Here is a 12226-nt window from a genome sequence, read left to right as displayed (position 1 = left end):
GTTTCATTGCTAAAAGCAAACTTTAATTTCTCTTTATCATTGATTACTTGAAACTATCCTCAAACTGGTGACACTCGCTGTTACTAACAAATGAGGAGTCCTGGTTGGCCCTTTGTTGCGGATTATAGGAAAAACAGGCAGATCCCAAATGAAAACAGCATGATTGGAGAAAAATATGAGCAAATAAAAAAGCCAATATGATTATGAAAATGACTCAGCAAAGTACTAGAATTAAAAAATACCGTTAAACCAATTAACTGAATAAAAATAATAATCAAAGTCTTTTGACTAGATTTAGAAATAAAATAAATTTGCTTTGTTTGAAGAGATTTGAACCTATGTCCTTTTACAAGTAAGGTTTAAAGGCTAACCACCGTGCTATGCCACTACGCTGCACGAGGTGGCTGTTACTATGACTTTGGGGGTCAAGTTGCAACGATCAATTCTTCTTCTAACATTCAGTTGCACGTAACATCGTACAAGGCTTTCTAATGAAAGCCAATCTCTGTGATTATAACAACAGTATTTGTGATGCTGAACCACATCTTGGGTGGTTAGTGCTGTGTAATGAAATGTGTGTGTTTCATTAGCAGTGTTTGTGTTTGTGTGTGTGTGTGTGTGTGTGTGTGTGTGTGTGTGTGTGTGTGTGTTGGGGGAGGGGGGGGGGGGGCGTGCGAAGTTTGTGTGGTTATCATGTGTGACGAAATACGAATGAAATGAAATACAAATCCAAACACATCAAGGAAGAATGCTGGACAAAGAACTGGAATTGAACTGACCAATTGTTGTGGTAGTTTGGCCGCAGCAAACATTGTAGATGTGACACTGAGTGTTCTGATTGGAGGAAATTGGAGGAAACCAACTCCAACACTTGAAGTCTCAACTATCAATTTAAATCTGACTACAATCCATTTTGTTACATGAACTAGGCAGAGTTGGATGAAGACCAGCACAAAAATTTCACCAGAAAAACCACAATCCAAAAGTCAACTTGCCTGGATTCAGTACGCAAGATGAAATAATTCTCAACTTTATCTTAAACTTCACAGAAGCAAATTCTCCATTGAGTTGTGACAGCAGAATCATCTTCTCGTTACATTGATGTTTAGTGTGCAGAATTTTATAACCTGTAGAAATTTGCAACCTCCTTTGAGTTAGCAAGGCTATTTAGAGCATGTAGTGTATAAATTACATTACTGTCCATAGTCCTACAAAACTGTTTTTGTAAACTGATCAGCCACTGTTGCACCCAACTAGTGCTTAGGACCAGGTTTCTCATTTTTGTACATTAAATAGTAGAAACTGGTTAATTTCAATTAATTTTGTTAACTGACAAGTATGCAACGGATTCATGTAGTCATAATGTGTCCAGGTCAGATATGATGTCTGTTCATCAACTTCCAAACCTCAAATTACACCAAAAAGCGCAAGTGTACAGATTACAAAGCATGAAATGACTGACGGGTTAGCAAAATTAAAGAGATGATTGTAGGCTTCATTGCTTGTATGAGCCAAGAACAGACTCTTATAAGCAATGAAAAAACCTGCATTGGAAAAATGATTAACTTCGTAGATTCTGTCACTGGAAAGGTTAGTGTGATAGAATCAAAAATCAAAGAACCTGATCAAGCCACAGCTGAGGAGAATCACTTAGCTAGAGAGCAGGGAAAAATCAGCCTAACTCTTGAAACTTTATCTCACCAAATGGCTGATATTTCAGGCAAGATAGAGAGACATATTGGAGGGAAGCTTGAGGAGCAAATTTCCTCAATATGTGTAGAAATTTCAAACTGGATCACAAATAAAACAAAAAAATAATAAATAACAAATTGTTCAGCAGACTCCACAACAAATTAATTGTAAAATGTTAACATTCACAGCCAGAAATGTAACACTTAATAAAATGTCCTGGGCTATTATGCCATGGTCAAATGGATTTCACATTTGAACCCATCGTTGTGTCCCCCATCCGTAGAGGACATTTTAACAAAAATTGTAACTTCTTTTAGTGTCCGATTCACACCGCTAGTGAGTGAGGGTGTGAATCTGACACTGAAGAAGCTATGATCCCCCTTGAAAATGTAAAGAAAATAATACTAAATTCTGGAAGATGCTCCAAGGACATCTGCAAGACATGAAAGTGTGTGTTTCCAAAGTTTTGGAACAATGAGTAGAGGAATGTAACTATGGCCAAGATGATCCGCGTGGGGGGGTGGAGGTGGGGGGCAAGGGCAGGGGGGGGGGGGGGGGGTTGCAACCAATGCATCACGAAATTTCAGAGCTCTAGAACAACTTGAAACTGTGGGACACTGGTACGTCTATCCCTTTACAACAGAGTGACAGAATTGATACTCTGACTAACTTTAACCACCTTGTTCAAGACAAATTTCCAAATGCAAAGAGGTGCCGACATTGCCTGTTAAAGCATGCAGAATCCTCAGTGCTCTAGTTACAAGTGGTAATGCTGCTGGGCTGCAAGCCACCTTGAAGTGCAGCTGGATGCACAGGTAACGTTTCACAATTTCCTCATTGTCGATAGCCTTGTGACTGATTGCATAACTGGCACTGACTTCCTTGCAGAGAAGAACACTATGATCAGCTTCTCTGCTGGAATTTTTGTTTCACGAGTAGGGGGCCGTACCTTTAAGATAAATTTGCTAGCTTCAGATGAAGGCCATGGCCTGTTCTGTCTGCAGGTACACATGCAGATGGTGGGATCCAAATCCAAGCTCCACATGTCACACCACCTTAAGCCCTTGCTCTTTCAAGGACATGATAAGCACCACTGAAGAGAAAGTAGCTGGACTGTCACACTGATGACCAAGACTGAGCTGATCTGCTGGCTAGGTATGCCCTGGGGTAATCCACTATTAAAGAGTGTAAATTTGATGTCATAGGTCATGAACCTTTTAATTGGGCATCCTACTCCACCCTCGACCTACTGTCTCCAGAGAGGTAAACCAGGTATTATGCTGGAGAATTACTGAACCATTTGACAGCAAACCATTCTACAGGGTGTACAATAAGTCCAAGAACACTTTCAATTAATCATTGCACGAAAACTAAACATTGTACAGATGTCATACATATTGCATTTTGAAGAGAAACTCTGAAATATATATTTTACAAACATTCGATATGCAAACCATGAGTGACCTGGCAGATGTCAATATGGTAATTGAATTCTTGCCATACCCGTCCCAGCATGGCATCATCGACTGCGGCAGTTGCTTCCCGTATTCTCTCCCGGAGCTCTGCTATGTCTTGTGGTAGAGGCAGTACATACACCAGATCTTCAATATGTCCCCACAGAAAAAAGTCACACGGAGTGAGATCTGGTGATTGGGGAGGCCATTTCATGGAACAGCTGTTCCCTTCTGTAGCATGGGCGAACCATCAATGTGGCCGCTCCATGTTCAGGTACCCAGTAGCTCCAATTTGAATGGTTTCATAGACAGCTTCTGTCAAAGGACTGCCCACATTGTCATTGGAGCCATTTCGAGTTCACGGGATGCACAATGCTCCGATTTCTTTGGACTCCTTATGAATCTCTCTCGTATGTGCTCCACATTCACTTCACTCACACTTGGACGGCCACTTCTCTTTGTCGGGCACAAGCAACCCATCAATTTGTTGTGCCCGTGGTAAATGGCCTCCCTTGTTGGTGGCTTCTTACCATACTTGGTTCTAAACATCCGTTCAACAGTTGTAGCACACTTGTTTTTGTCTAACTCCAACACAGAAAGCTCACTCCGCACCTGAACTTGCCATGTTTGTGACTAGCACTGACTATCGGCAAATTACGAAACTAAGCTGTCGTGATATACATGAAAAAAAAAAACTTTCAGGGTTTCTCTTCAAAATGACATATGTATGATATTTGAACAATGTTTTGTTCTTGTCCAATAAATAATTGAAAGTGTTCCTGGACACTATGTACACCATGTATATATAAACAAATGCATAGGACATGAGTCACATCATACAGATGTATATAATTTCCTCACATGAATGTATGTGACTTGGTGTTTACTGTATTTCTGTGTGTTAGTAAGTAACATGTTTTGCTTTCTCATATTAGCATAAGAATTGTAATTAGGAACCTCACGTTAATTAGTTGGACAGAAGGGGACAGCTGTTTCATGAAATGACCTCCCCAATCACCAGATTTCACTCCGTGTGACTTTTTTCTGTGGTAACTTGTGGTGTAGACTTAGGAGGCGGGGAGGTAAGGTACTTCCATAATTTGTAATCATTAGGTGTGTGCAATGCTAATGAACTGCAATTATGGTCTATTTGTCAATGGTAAGTTATCTTGTCCCAATTGGATGTGATTGCGTCCGGTATTTATTCTCTGAATTTTTTGATAAAAAAACTCAGTACAGAGTTTGTCTGTGAAGGACCAATAGCATTACCACTAAAAAAAAGGCATGATTGTCCAGGTCCAACTTGCAAACATGTACCAAAATAATTAGCTTGGGTCTTCCAAGTCACAAAGAATGCTATACATGCCAACAGGCCTGGCTATAAGTTTAGTTTTGTTTCATTGGTGATTTCTGTTCATTTTTATTTGCTATGTCCAAATTTTGTTAGGTGAATGTGTAGCTCATTATGCTTGCATTAGGTATGGAACATTTCTATCAACAAATGTGTGTTGGTGACTGCGATGTTTACTTTACAAGTGCTCATGACATTTCACGTCACATAGGCATGCATATGTTAATTTTATTGTCAGTTTAAAGTGAATGAAACTTACCTTATTTGGATGACTTACTTTGCCATGAGAGCTTTGTGGATTGAAGATTCTCTGGAAGTACACACTTGGCCATGCACTTGTAAACACTCTTAAATGGCTTTTTGAATCACCTGCCATGTAACTTGTACACGCGTTTCCACTGTGTCACAAAGGCAGTTAAAAGTCTAACAATGTGAGCAAAAGTGCTGTGTGTTGACTGTTTCTACAGATGCTATGTTTACCCAGCCACTGTATAAATTAGACAGAAAATGACTGCAAGAGGTGAGCAAGTGACACATACCCAGTGATGCAAAAGGAAGCGGCTGGAAATGTTTTGAACTGATATTTTCCAGGCAGCAAACCTCCATATAACATTAACAATTAAAAAATACTCTGCCAGCTTACTGTGAAATGCTTTGTCAAAACATATCCATCGAATACTAATATCAGCAGTATGAAATGCACCTTTAGGCTAGTCATGTTTCATGCCGACAATGCCTGATGCCACTCCATGTCGCTGTGTCAAAATATCCTGGCTACCTGATGTCCAACATTTCAAACAATGGAAAATCCAGGATGGAATGAAACAATATTATGGAAAGGAAAGTTGCTACTCGCCATGTAGCAGAGGTGCTGAGTCGCAGATAAGCACTACAAAAAAAGTGTCACAAATAAGCTTTCAGCCAGCAAGGCCTTCATCAAAAATGGACGGACACACACACACACACACACACACACACACACACACACACACACACACACACACCTCTGTCGTCTATTTTTTACGAAGGCCTTGCTGGCCGAAAGCTTATTTGTGACAGTCTTTTTGTTGAGCCTACCTGCGACTCAGCACCTCCGCTGTATGGTGAGTAGCAACTTTCCTTTTCATAATACTGATGTCCAACATGTCTTATGTAAGCCATGTATCCAGGTATTATGATGCCAGAAGCCTATCTGCTGTTGGTTTTAAGGGTACTTTCCCCACAGCTACCAGACTAGTATCAGATCGGAAAATAACTTGTCCCTGAATAAAAAGCTACTAGAGCCATAATCAAGCTGGCATCATCAAAACCAAATTTTACAGATTGTAACAATGTTGTGAAAACCAAAGACCGATGTTCATATGAAGCAAAACTTGTAATCATGATACTGAAAACAGTAGTAACTAACTGTCCTTTCAAACCAGCAAGCACTCTAGGGCAAATATGAAATATGAAAATATGTACATATCTTTCTATATAATTATTCATGTAACATGTACAGGACGATCAGAAACAATATGAAAAGCTTATAAGGGTGTTGCAGTGTAGGTTGTGCTGAGAAATAACTATTACAAAAACAATTTGATATGTTTCACAGTTTCCAAGTTAACTGTCATTGTAGTCACCCAATAAGTACAAGTGCATGCAAATTCAACTGGCCTGCCAGAGATGGTGTCACCAAACATATCCTTCATTTGGTTTCCTCAAACCAAACAAGAACACCATACAAAAACTAGACATGGGATGATAGTAAGGACTGAAACTGAGCCAAAGGCTGATTGGTCTCTTGAACCACCATCTATGCCACGAGAACAGCCAACACTAATTGTATCTGGCAGGCCACTTGAATTTACGTGCACATCAGTGACTGGCTAACTCCAATGCTAATTGTCTCATAAATGGTGAAGCATATCGAATTTTTCCCTTAACTTTTATTTCTCTACACAACCTACCCTGCAATATCCTTACAAGACTGTATCTGACCTCCCCTTATATTGTCATAGCCTTCTTCTTCTTCTTCTTCTTCTTTTCTCTCTCTCTCTCTCTCTCTCTCTCTCTTTTTTTTTTTTTACTAACAAACTCTATTCTACACTAAAAATAGCTTTATACCAGTTTGTGCAAAAATATTTTAACTCAAACAAAATAATCCTTAACAAAACTACTGAAACTGATGATTTAATGCACTGAAAAAAGTAATAGGGGCTGGTAAAATGCACATTTTGCAATAAATGCAAAACACACGCAAATTCTGCCTCAAAATGCAAAAAGCCGAAATTATCTAATTTTAATGTGGCAAACTAGGTGGCGGATGTTTTGACCCATGGATGCATCAAATACCATAAGAGGTTGGGCCTGAACTACATCATTAACAATACTCTGCCAATATCAACAAGTAATTGCGTAGTAGCTGTTCCTGAATGATTTATGTTGTATGTTGCTGGTGGGTGTTTTTTTTTTTTTTTTTTTTTTTTTTTTCTTTTTTCCTTGAATGAGTGAAGTGACTACCCAGGCCGGTGAAACATGTCACTTGACACCTCTCGTGTGGTTGGCTATACTGCGAATGCGAGGATTGCAATAGCTGCCACCACACACGCCCACAACTCCGAAGTATGTTTCGTAAATGTAAGCTACAATCAACGTTTATACGTAAGTGCAACAAAATACGTTTTTCTAACAATGGAGAGAATGACGACGGAGACTAAGCGTTTGATAGTATATGAAACCAGGAAATAAAAACACCCAAAGTTAATGACAAATCTATGGAAAGTCGTTCCAAATAGTTACCGTAATGGCCGCACGTAAAACGTTGTATAATAAAGTAAACCTAAGCATACCAAAGAACACACTATCCACACTCATAGAAAGAAATAAAGCAAAACATGCATAGCCTACCCGATTTCAGGGAGAAAGAATTAATTCTGTACACATTTACACTCGCCAATTTACGATGCCAATAGCGCAATTCCATCCAGTTCTCCTTCACTATCATCGGAATCGGCACCAAAACCGTTGACTGTCTTCGTCATCATCGTCATCGTCATCATCATCATCATCATCATCATCATCATCATCATCATCATCATAAATCATTAATTGTTTGTTTTCATTTATAATGCCATCTATAGTCTGTGCTTCTCTTATGAGTTTAGCAACATGGTCTACTTGTTTCCTCCATGAGGTAGCATCTACAGCAGCAAGACCTTCACGCAGCAGTCTTTTCACTTCTGTTATAGTAGAAGTCTTGTTGTTACTTCTAATATACGCATTGACTTTACTCCAAACCAACACAATTGGATTAAAATGGCAGTGATAAAACAGTAGCCTAATTACCAAATGACCCTTTCGCTTGTAATTTCATCTACAATGTATTTAGGTTCACAGGCTTACTTTCTTTTGCAAGCAGGTACAATAGCAGCTTTGTCATGCTCATGTCTGCAGTAAGGTCTCTCGCCTGCAACCACTGCACCATAGTTTCTTTACAGTCACTAGTGGTGGGTGTTTTATCTAAAATCGCGGAATGGTATGGCGCATTGTCCATTATAAACACTGTCGAAACACTGAACTGGAGCAACAAATTTTTAAACCATTGTAGAAACCGTGGGTGGTCCATACCTTCATGATAGTCACCAGTTTTTTTTATCAGAATACTAGAAGTCCTTCAGGTACAAAGCCATTTGAAGATCCTGCATGGACCACTATCGGGATCCCATTCCTGTTGGCTGATGACTGCTGCTATTTGGAGTATCATCTGTCCTGCATTTCTCAACTGATTCTCCAGCATTGGCCCAGGTTTCGTCTAACCATCTGACTGAGTGTATGTCCTTTCCCACAATTTTGTATAAGAAAATGGTACGAGCTGCAACGACATGAGCTTTTTTCGTCCATCTAACTTTTTAAAATGGAAGCCCATACTTTTTAATATCCTCTTAAGTGATCCCTCCCTCCGAGGAAAGTTCACTTTCTTTTAAAGAAATTAGCAACTTCACTATTGTGGGGTATTCTTTCCTTTTATAGTATCCTTATATGTGCCGACGAATTGCATCGGATTGTAAAGAATCAATATCTGTAACAGGATGAGGCTGCTCTTTTTCCTTTCCCGAAGTACTTAAAACCACACTGTTTCTCCCACAGGGGCTTTCTTCCACACTGTTTACTTCATTGTCTTGTAAGTCATGAAGTAGCACGCCTTTCCTTACAACTGTTCTTACACTGATTCCTAAAGTTTTCAAGGTACGCTCTAAAACTTTATTGGCAGGAATCGACGTGTCCATGAACAGAAACAAATTCTTTTTCTTGTTCATAAAACTCATGCGTCCTTCATATCAATTCCAAGGTCAGACTATTTAATGGCACTCTGTGGTGCAACAGATTGTCCTTGGTGAACGACATCATTTTGGCGACATTTTTTAACAAACAAACACTGTAGTTGAGGCAGTAACACAACACAACAGCAGGCGTTCGCGCACTAACATACGACGTTTCCACGGAAGCTGGCAACTGGCAGCGACCACCAGAACCAGCTTTTGTTCAGTGCTGTTATTGGTTCAGAAGATGCGGCACCTCGCATTCCTCACTTGTTTGTTAGTTATATTACCAACTCCATGTTGCTTGGGGAGTGACCTTGAAGTGACATGTTTCAGCAGCCAGAGTATAACCCTGGCCCATCACGAATTTCTAATATGACCCTTACAACACCAGAAGAGATCAGCGATCCTTGTGTCAGTTCTGCTTTTACAGAGAACGGATCTAAGCTACTGCCCTCCAAGAGGGTGGCAGTGCTTCTTTCTCCACGCCACTCTGGCAGTCAAAATTCTTGTTTGTTCACAATCACGGTCATCTGCCACTATACAAGTATAGCGTCTGTGCTCTGCACCTTAGCGACTGGAAAAGAAAACCTATCACGTTTTTCAACTGCGTTGAAATTATTTCCCAAATGTTAAAATAGAGTTATTTTTGGTTCTACATCTCTGCTAAGAGCCTTTTCAGTTCTACCCGTGACATTGCCAAGCATGGATCACACAGCTATGAAAGGCCCACGAAGGTCGAACTCATTATTCTGTAGATTTTGTAAATTTCAAATTGGGTGGGAAAAGGCAAATAATGTCTAGAAACATCCTATATAAGAAATGCATCCAGGTCAATGGCAGAAAAACGGTACTCCTTTCCATAGATCATTTGTTAAAAACTTAAGTACAGTCAAACGAAGAAAACAATGTTCATTTCAGGGAAAAAAGCTGTTGGACATTCTTGCAAAACCAAACAGCGCCCCAATCAAACAGCGCCCCAATCAAACAGCGCCCCAATCAAACAGCGCCCCAATCAAACAGCGCCCCAATCAAACAGCGCCCCAATCAAACAGCGCCCCAATCAAACAGCGCCCCAATCAAACAGCGCCCCAATCAAACAGCGCCCCAATCAAACAGCGCCCCAATCAAACAGCGCCCCAATCAAACAGCGCCCCAATCAAACAGCGTCCCAATCAAACAGCGTCCCAATCAAACAGCGTCCCAATCAAACAGCGCCCCAATCAAAGAACTATGGCTTTGCTTCTCTCCACTAATGTAGCAAGACAACATTTTAAATTTGAGCATCTAATCATTTACAAACAAAAATTATATATGCAAATTTTGACAAAAACAGATGCAAAATTTGCAAAAAATAGGTGCTACATCTTGCAGTCCCTAGCAATAGTGATATCTTTCAGCTTAAATACTTTTATCTGATATCAATTTTCTTTTGTTATAGGTATTAATGTAATTTATTTGCATATGTGCGAAGTTTTGTTTCAAAACTTGCGTGTCAAGTCTGTAAAATGTGTGTGTAAATTTTCACTTAATCTAACAGTGGAAAATCCAGGATGGAATGTAACAATATTATGAGAAAAAGTTGCTACTCACTATAAAGCGGAAATGCTGAGACAAAAAAAAAGACTGCCACAAATAAAGCTTTCGGTCAGTAAGGCCTTCATTAAAAATCGATCACACACACACACACACTCACTCAAACGTGTGTGTGTGTGTGTGTGTGTGTGTGTGTGTGTGTGTGTGTGTGGTGTCTAATTTTGACGAAGGCCTTACTGGCCGAAAGCTTTATTTGTAACAGTCTTTTTGCTGTACCTATCTGTGACTCAGCATCTCCGCTATATGGTCAGTAGCAACTTTCCTTTTCATAATATTTTCACTTAATCTGTCAGTTCAACTAACCAGTTGACTCACTCTGTTATGGTAATGTTCATAATGTCAATTTATGAAAATTAAATTTGAAAGTAGGTTGAAATGATCCTGTCTAATTTTAACCTATCTTGGGGGCAATGTGGCAAACCTGTTTCATTTTTACACCTCGAATGTAGCAAGTTTATTATATTACAATATAATTTAAAGGTGTTGTACTCTGTGACCTACAGCAAGACAAAGGTATACTTTTTATTCTTTGGGCATTCAATCGTCTTCCTCTCTACAGAACTGAAGAGAGTTTAGTTTTTGTATTCATCACCTCATTAAATTACACGCTTTTCTGTCAAGCTCCCCCATATGTAATTAGCTGTCATAACAGGAGGCATAATTATTTGAAAAATATGGTGAAAACAGATTCCAAAGTCAAACTTACTTAGTGTAGGATATTAATGCATGTATGGAACTTTGATAATCTGTGCACTCAAAATAAAGCAAAATGCAAAACTTTTTTTTATTTTGTTATTTCTCTGTGTGAACTAACAATATCAGTCTTATGTTACCAGAGTAATCTGCTAAGCAACAATGAAAGCAAAGAATTATTGTTCTCATATTTCAATTTTCTCTCTGTACAAAGAGGATACATGATAAAGAATAAGTAAGTTCCAGGAGAGACAGTTTCTTTGTTTCTTTCCTTCTTTCATTAATAATTTTATGTGAGTACCATTCCATTTCAGAAATATTACAACATGTGAATGGTGATCAGTAATTTATGCTTGTGATTACCAGTAATAGCTTCAACAAATGTGCTGTGGAGACCGTTACTGGCTGGTGAAGAAACATGGCAGGAAACAAGAGGCATACTGCTGAAATTACGATGCTCAAAATCTAGGATAATAAAAGAAATTCTTCAATGAAAGAGTTACAAAAAGACCTTGTTTGTGATCTTACTGATCTTCACAGTTACTGCATTCACCTGTACAAACACAACAGTAGTTAAGCTGGTAGTTGCATCTAACTTTGTGAAAAGTATCTTCTCACCTGGCTTGTTGATTCTTGGTTGTCCCTCCTTTTCACTGTCAGTCGTAGGACTGACTTCACGACTACTCCTTTCACTGTGTTTCTGACTTTCTGTATTTTCATTATCCATCTCTGAATCATTGTTTCTTTCTTCTTCAACTTCCTTCACAATTTCTTCCTCCTCCTCCTCTTCTTGTTCCTCCTCCTCCTCTCCCTCCTCCTCATCGTCATCCTTTTGTTCTTTTTCTTCTTCTTGTTGCTGTTGCTGCTGCTGCTCCTGCTCCTCCTCTTCTTCTTCTTCCTCCCTTTGCCTCTCTCTATCATCATTTTGCTGCTGGCTTTCATTCTCTTCGCTTGCAACTGGGGATTGTAAATACAGCTGTTTTTCATCAGCTGGATGTTGTTCTCCATTTTCTATCATTGATTCTGGATGAGCTTCAACCTGGAACGGCAAACAATGAATACAATGTGAAAATAACTTATCTCAAACAAAATCAGACACACCATATTGTATATTTGAAAGCTGTTTCAGGGCCTAA

At 39.3% G+C, this 12226-nt stretch overlaps 1 protein-coding gene across 2 annotated transcripts in view; it reads right to left on the bottom strand.

Moving 5' to 3' along the window:
* LOC124545413 (splicing factor, suppressor of white-apricot homolog) overlaps positions 1 to 12226 on the bottom strand; it is a 162098-nt gene that overhangs the window by 70997 nt on the left and 78875 nt on the right. For both annotated transcript variants that reach the window (XM_047124331.1, XM_047124332.1), the window contains exon 9: positions 11709 to 12129. In XM_047124331.1, coding sequence (XP_046980287.1) covers positions 11709 to 12129 — 421 coding nt within the window. The remainder of the gene's footprint in view (positions 1 to 11708; positions 12130 to 12226) is intronic.

The sequence above is a fragment of the Schistocerca americana genome, chromosome 8 (assembly GCF_021461395.2).
Source record: "Schistocerca americana isolate TAMUIC-IGC-003095 chromosome 8, iqSchAmer2.1, whole genome shotgun sequence".
Classification (NCBI taxonomy): domain Eukaryota; kingdom Metazoa; phylum Arthropoda; class Insecta; order Orthoptera; family Acrididae; genus Schistocerca; species Schistocerca americana.
The sequence above is the reverse complement of the archived record's forward strand: the minus strand, read 5'-3'. Positions and strand labels throughout refer to the sequence as shown.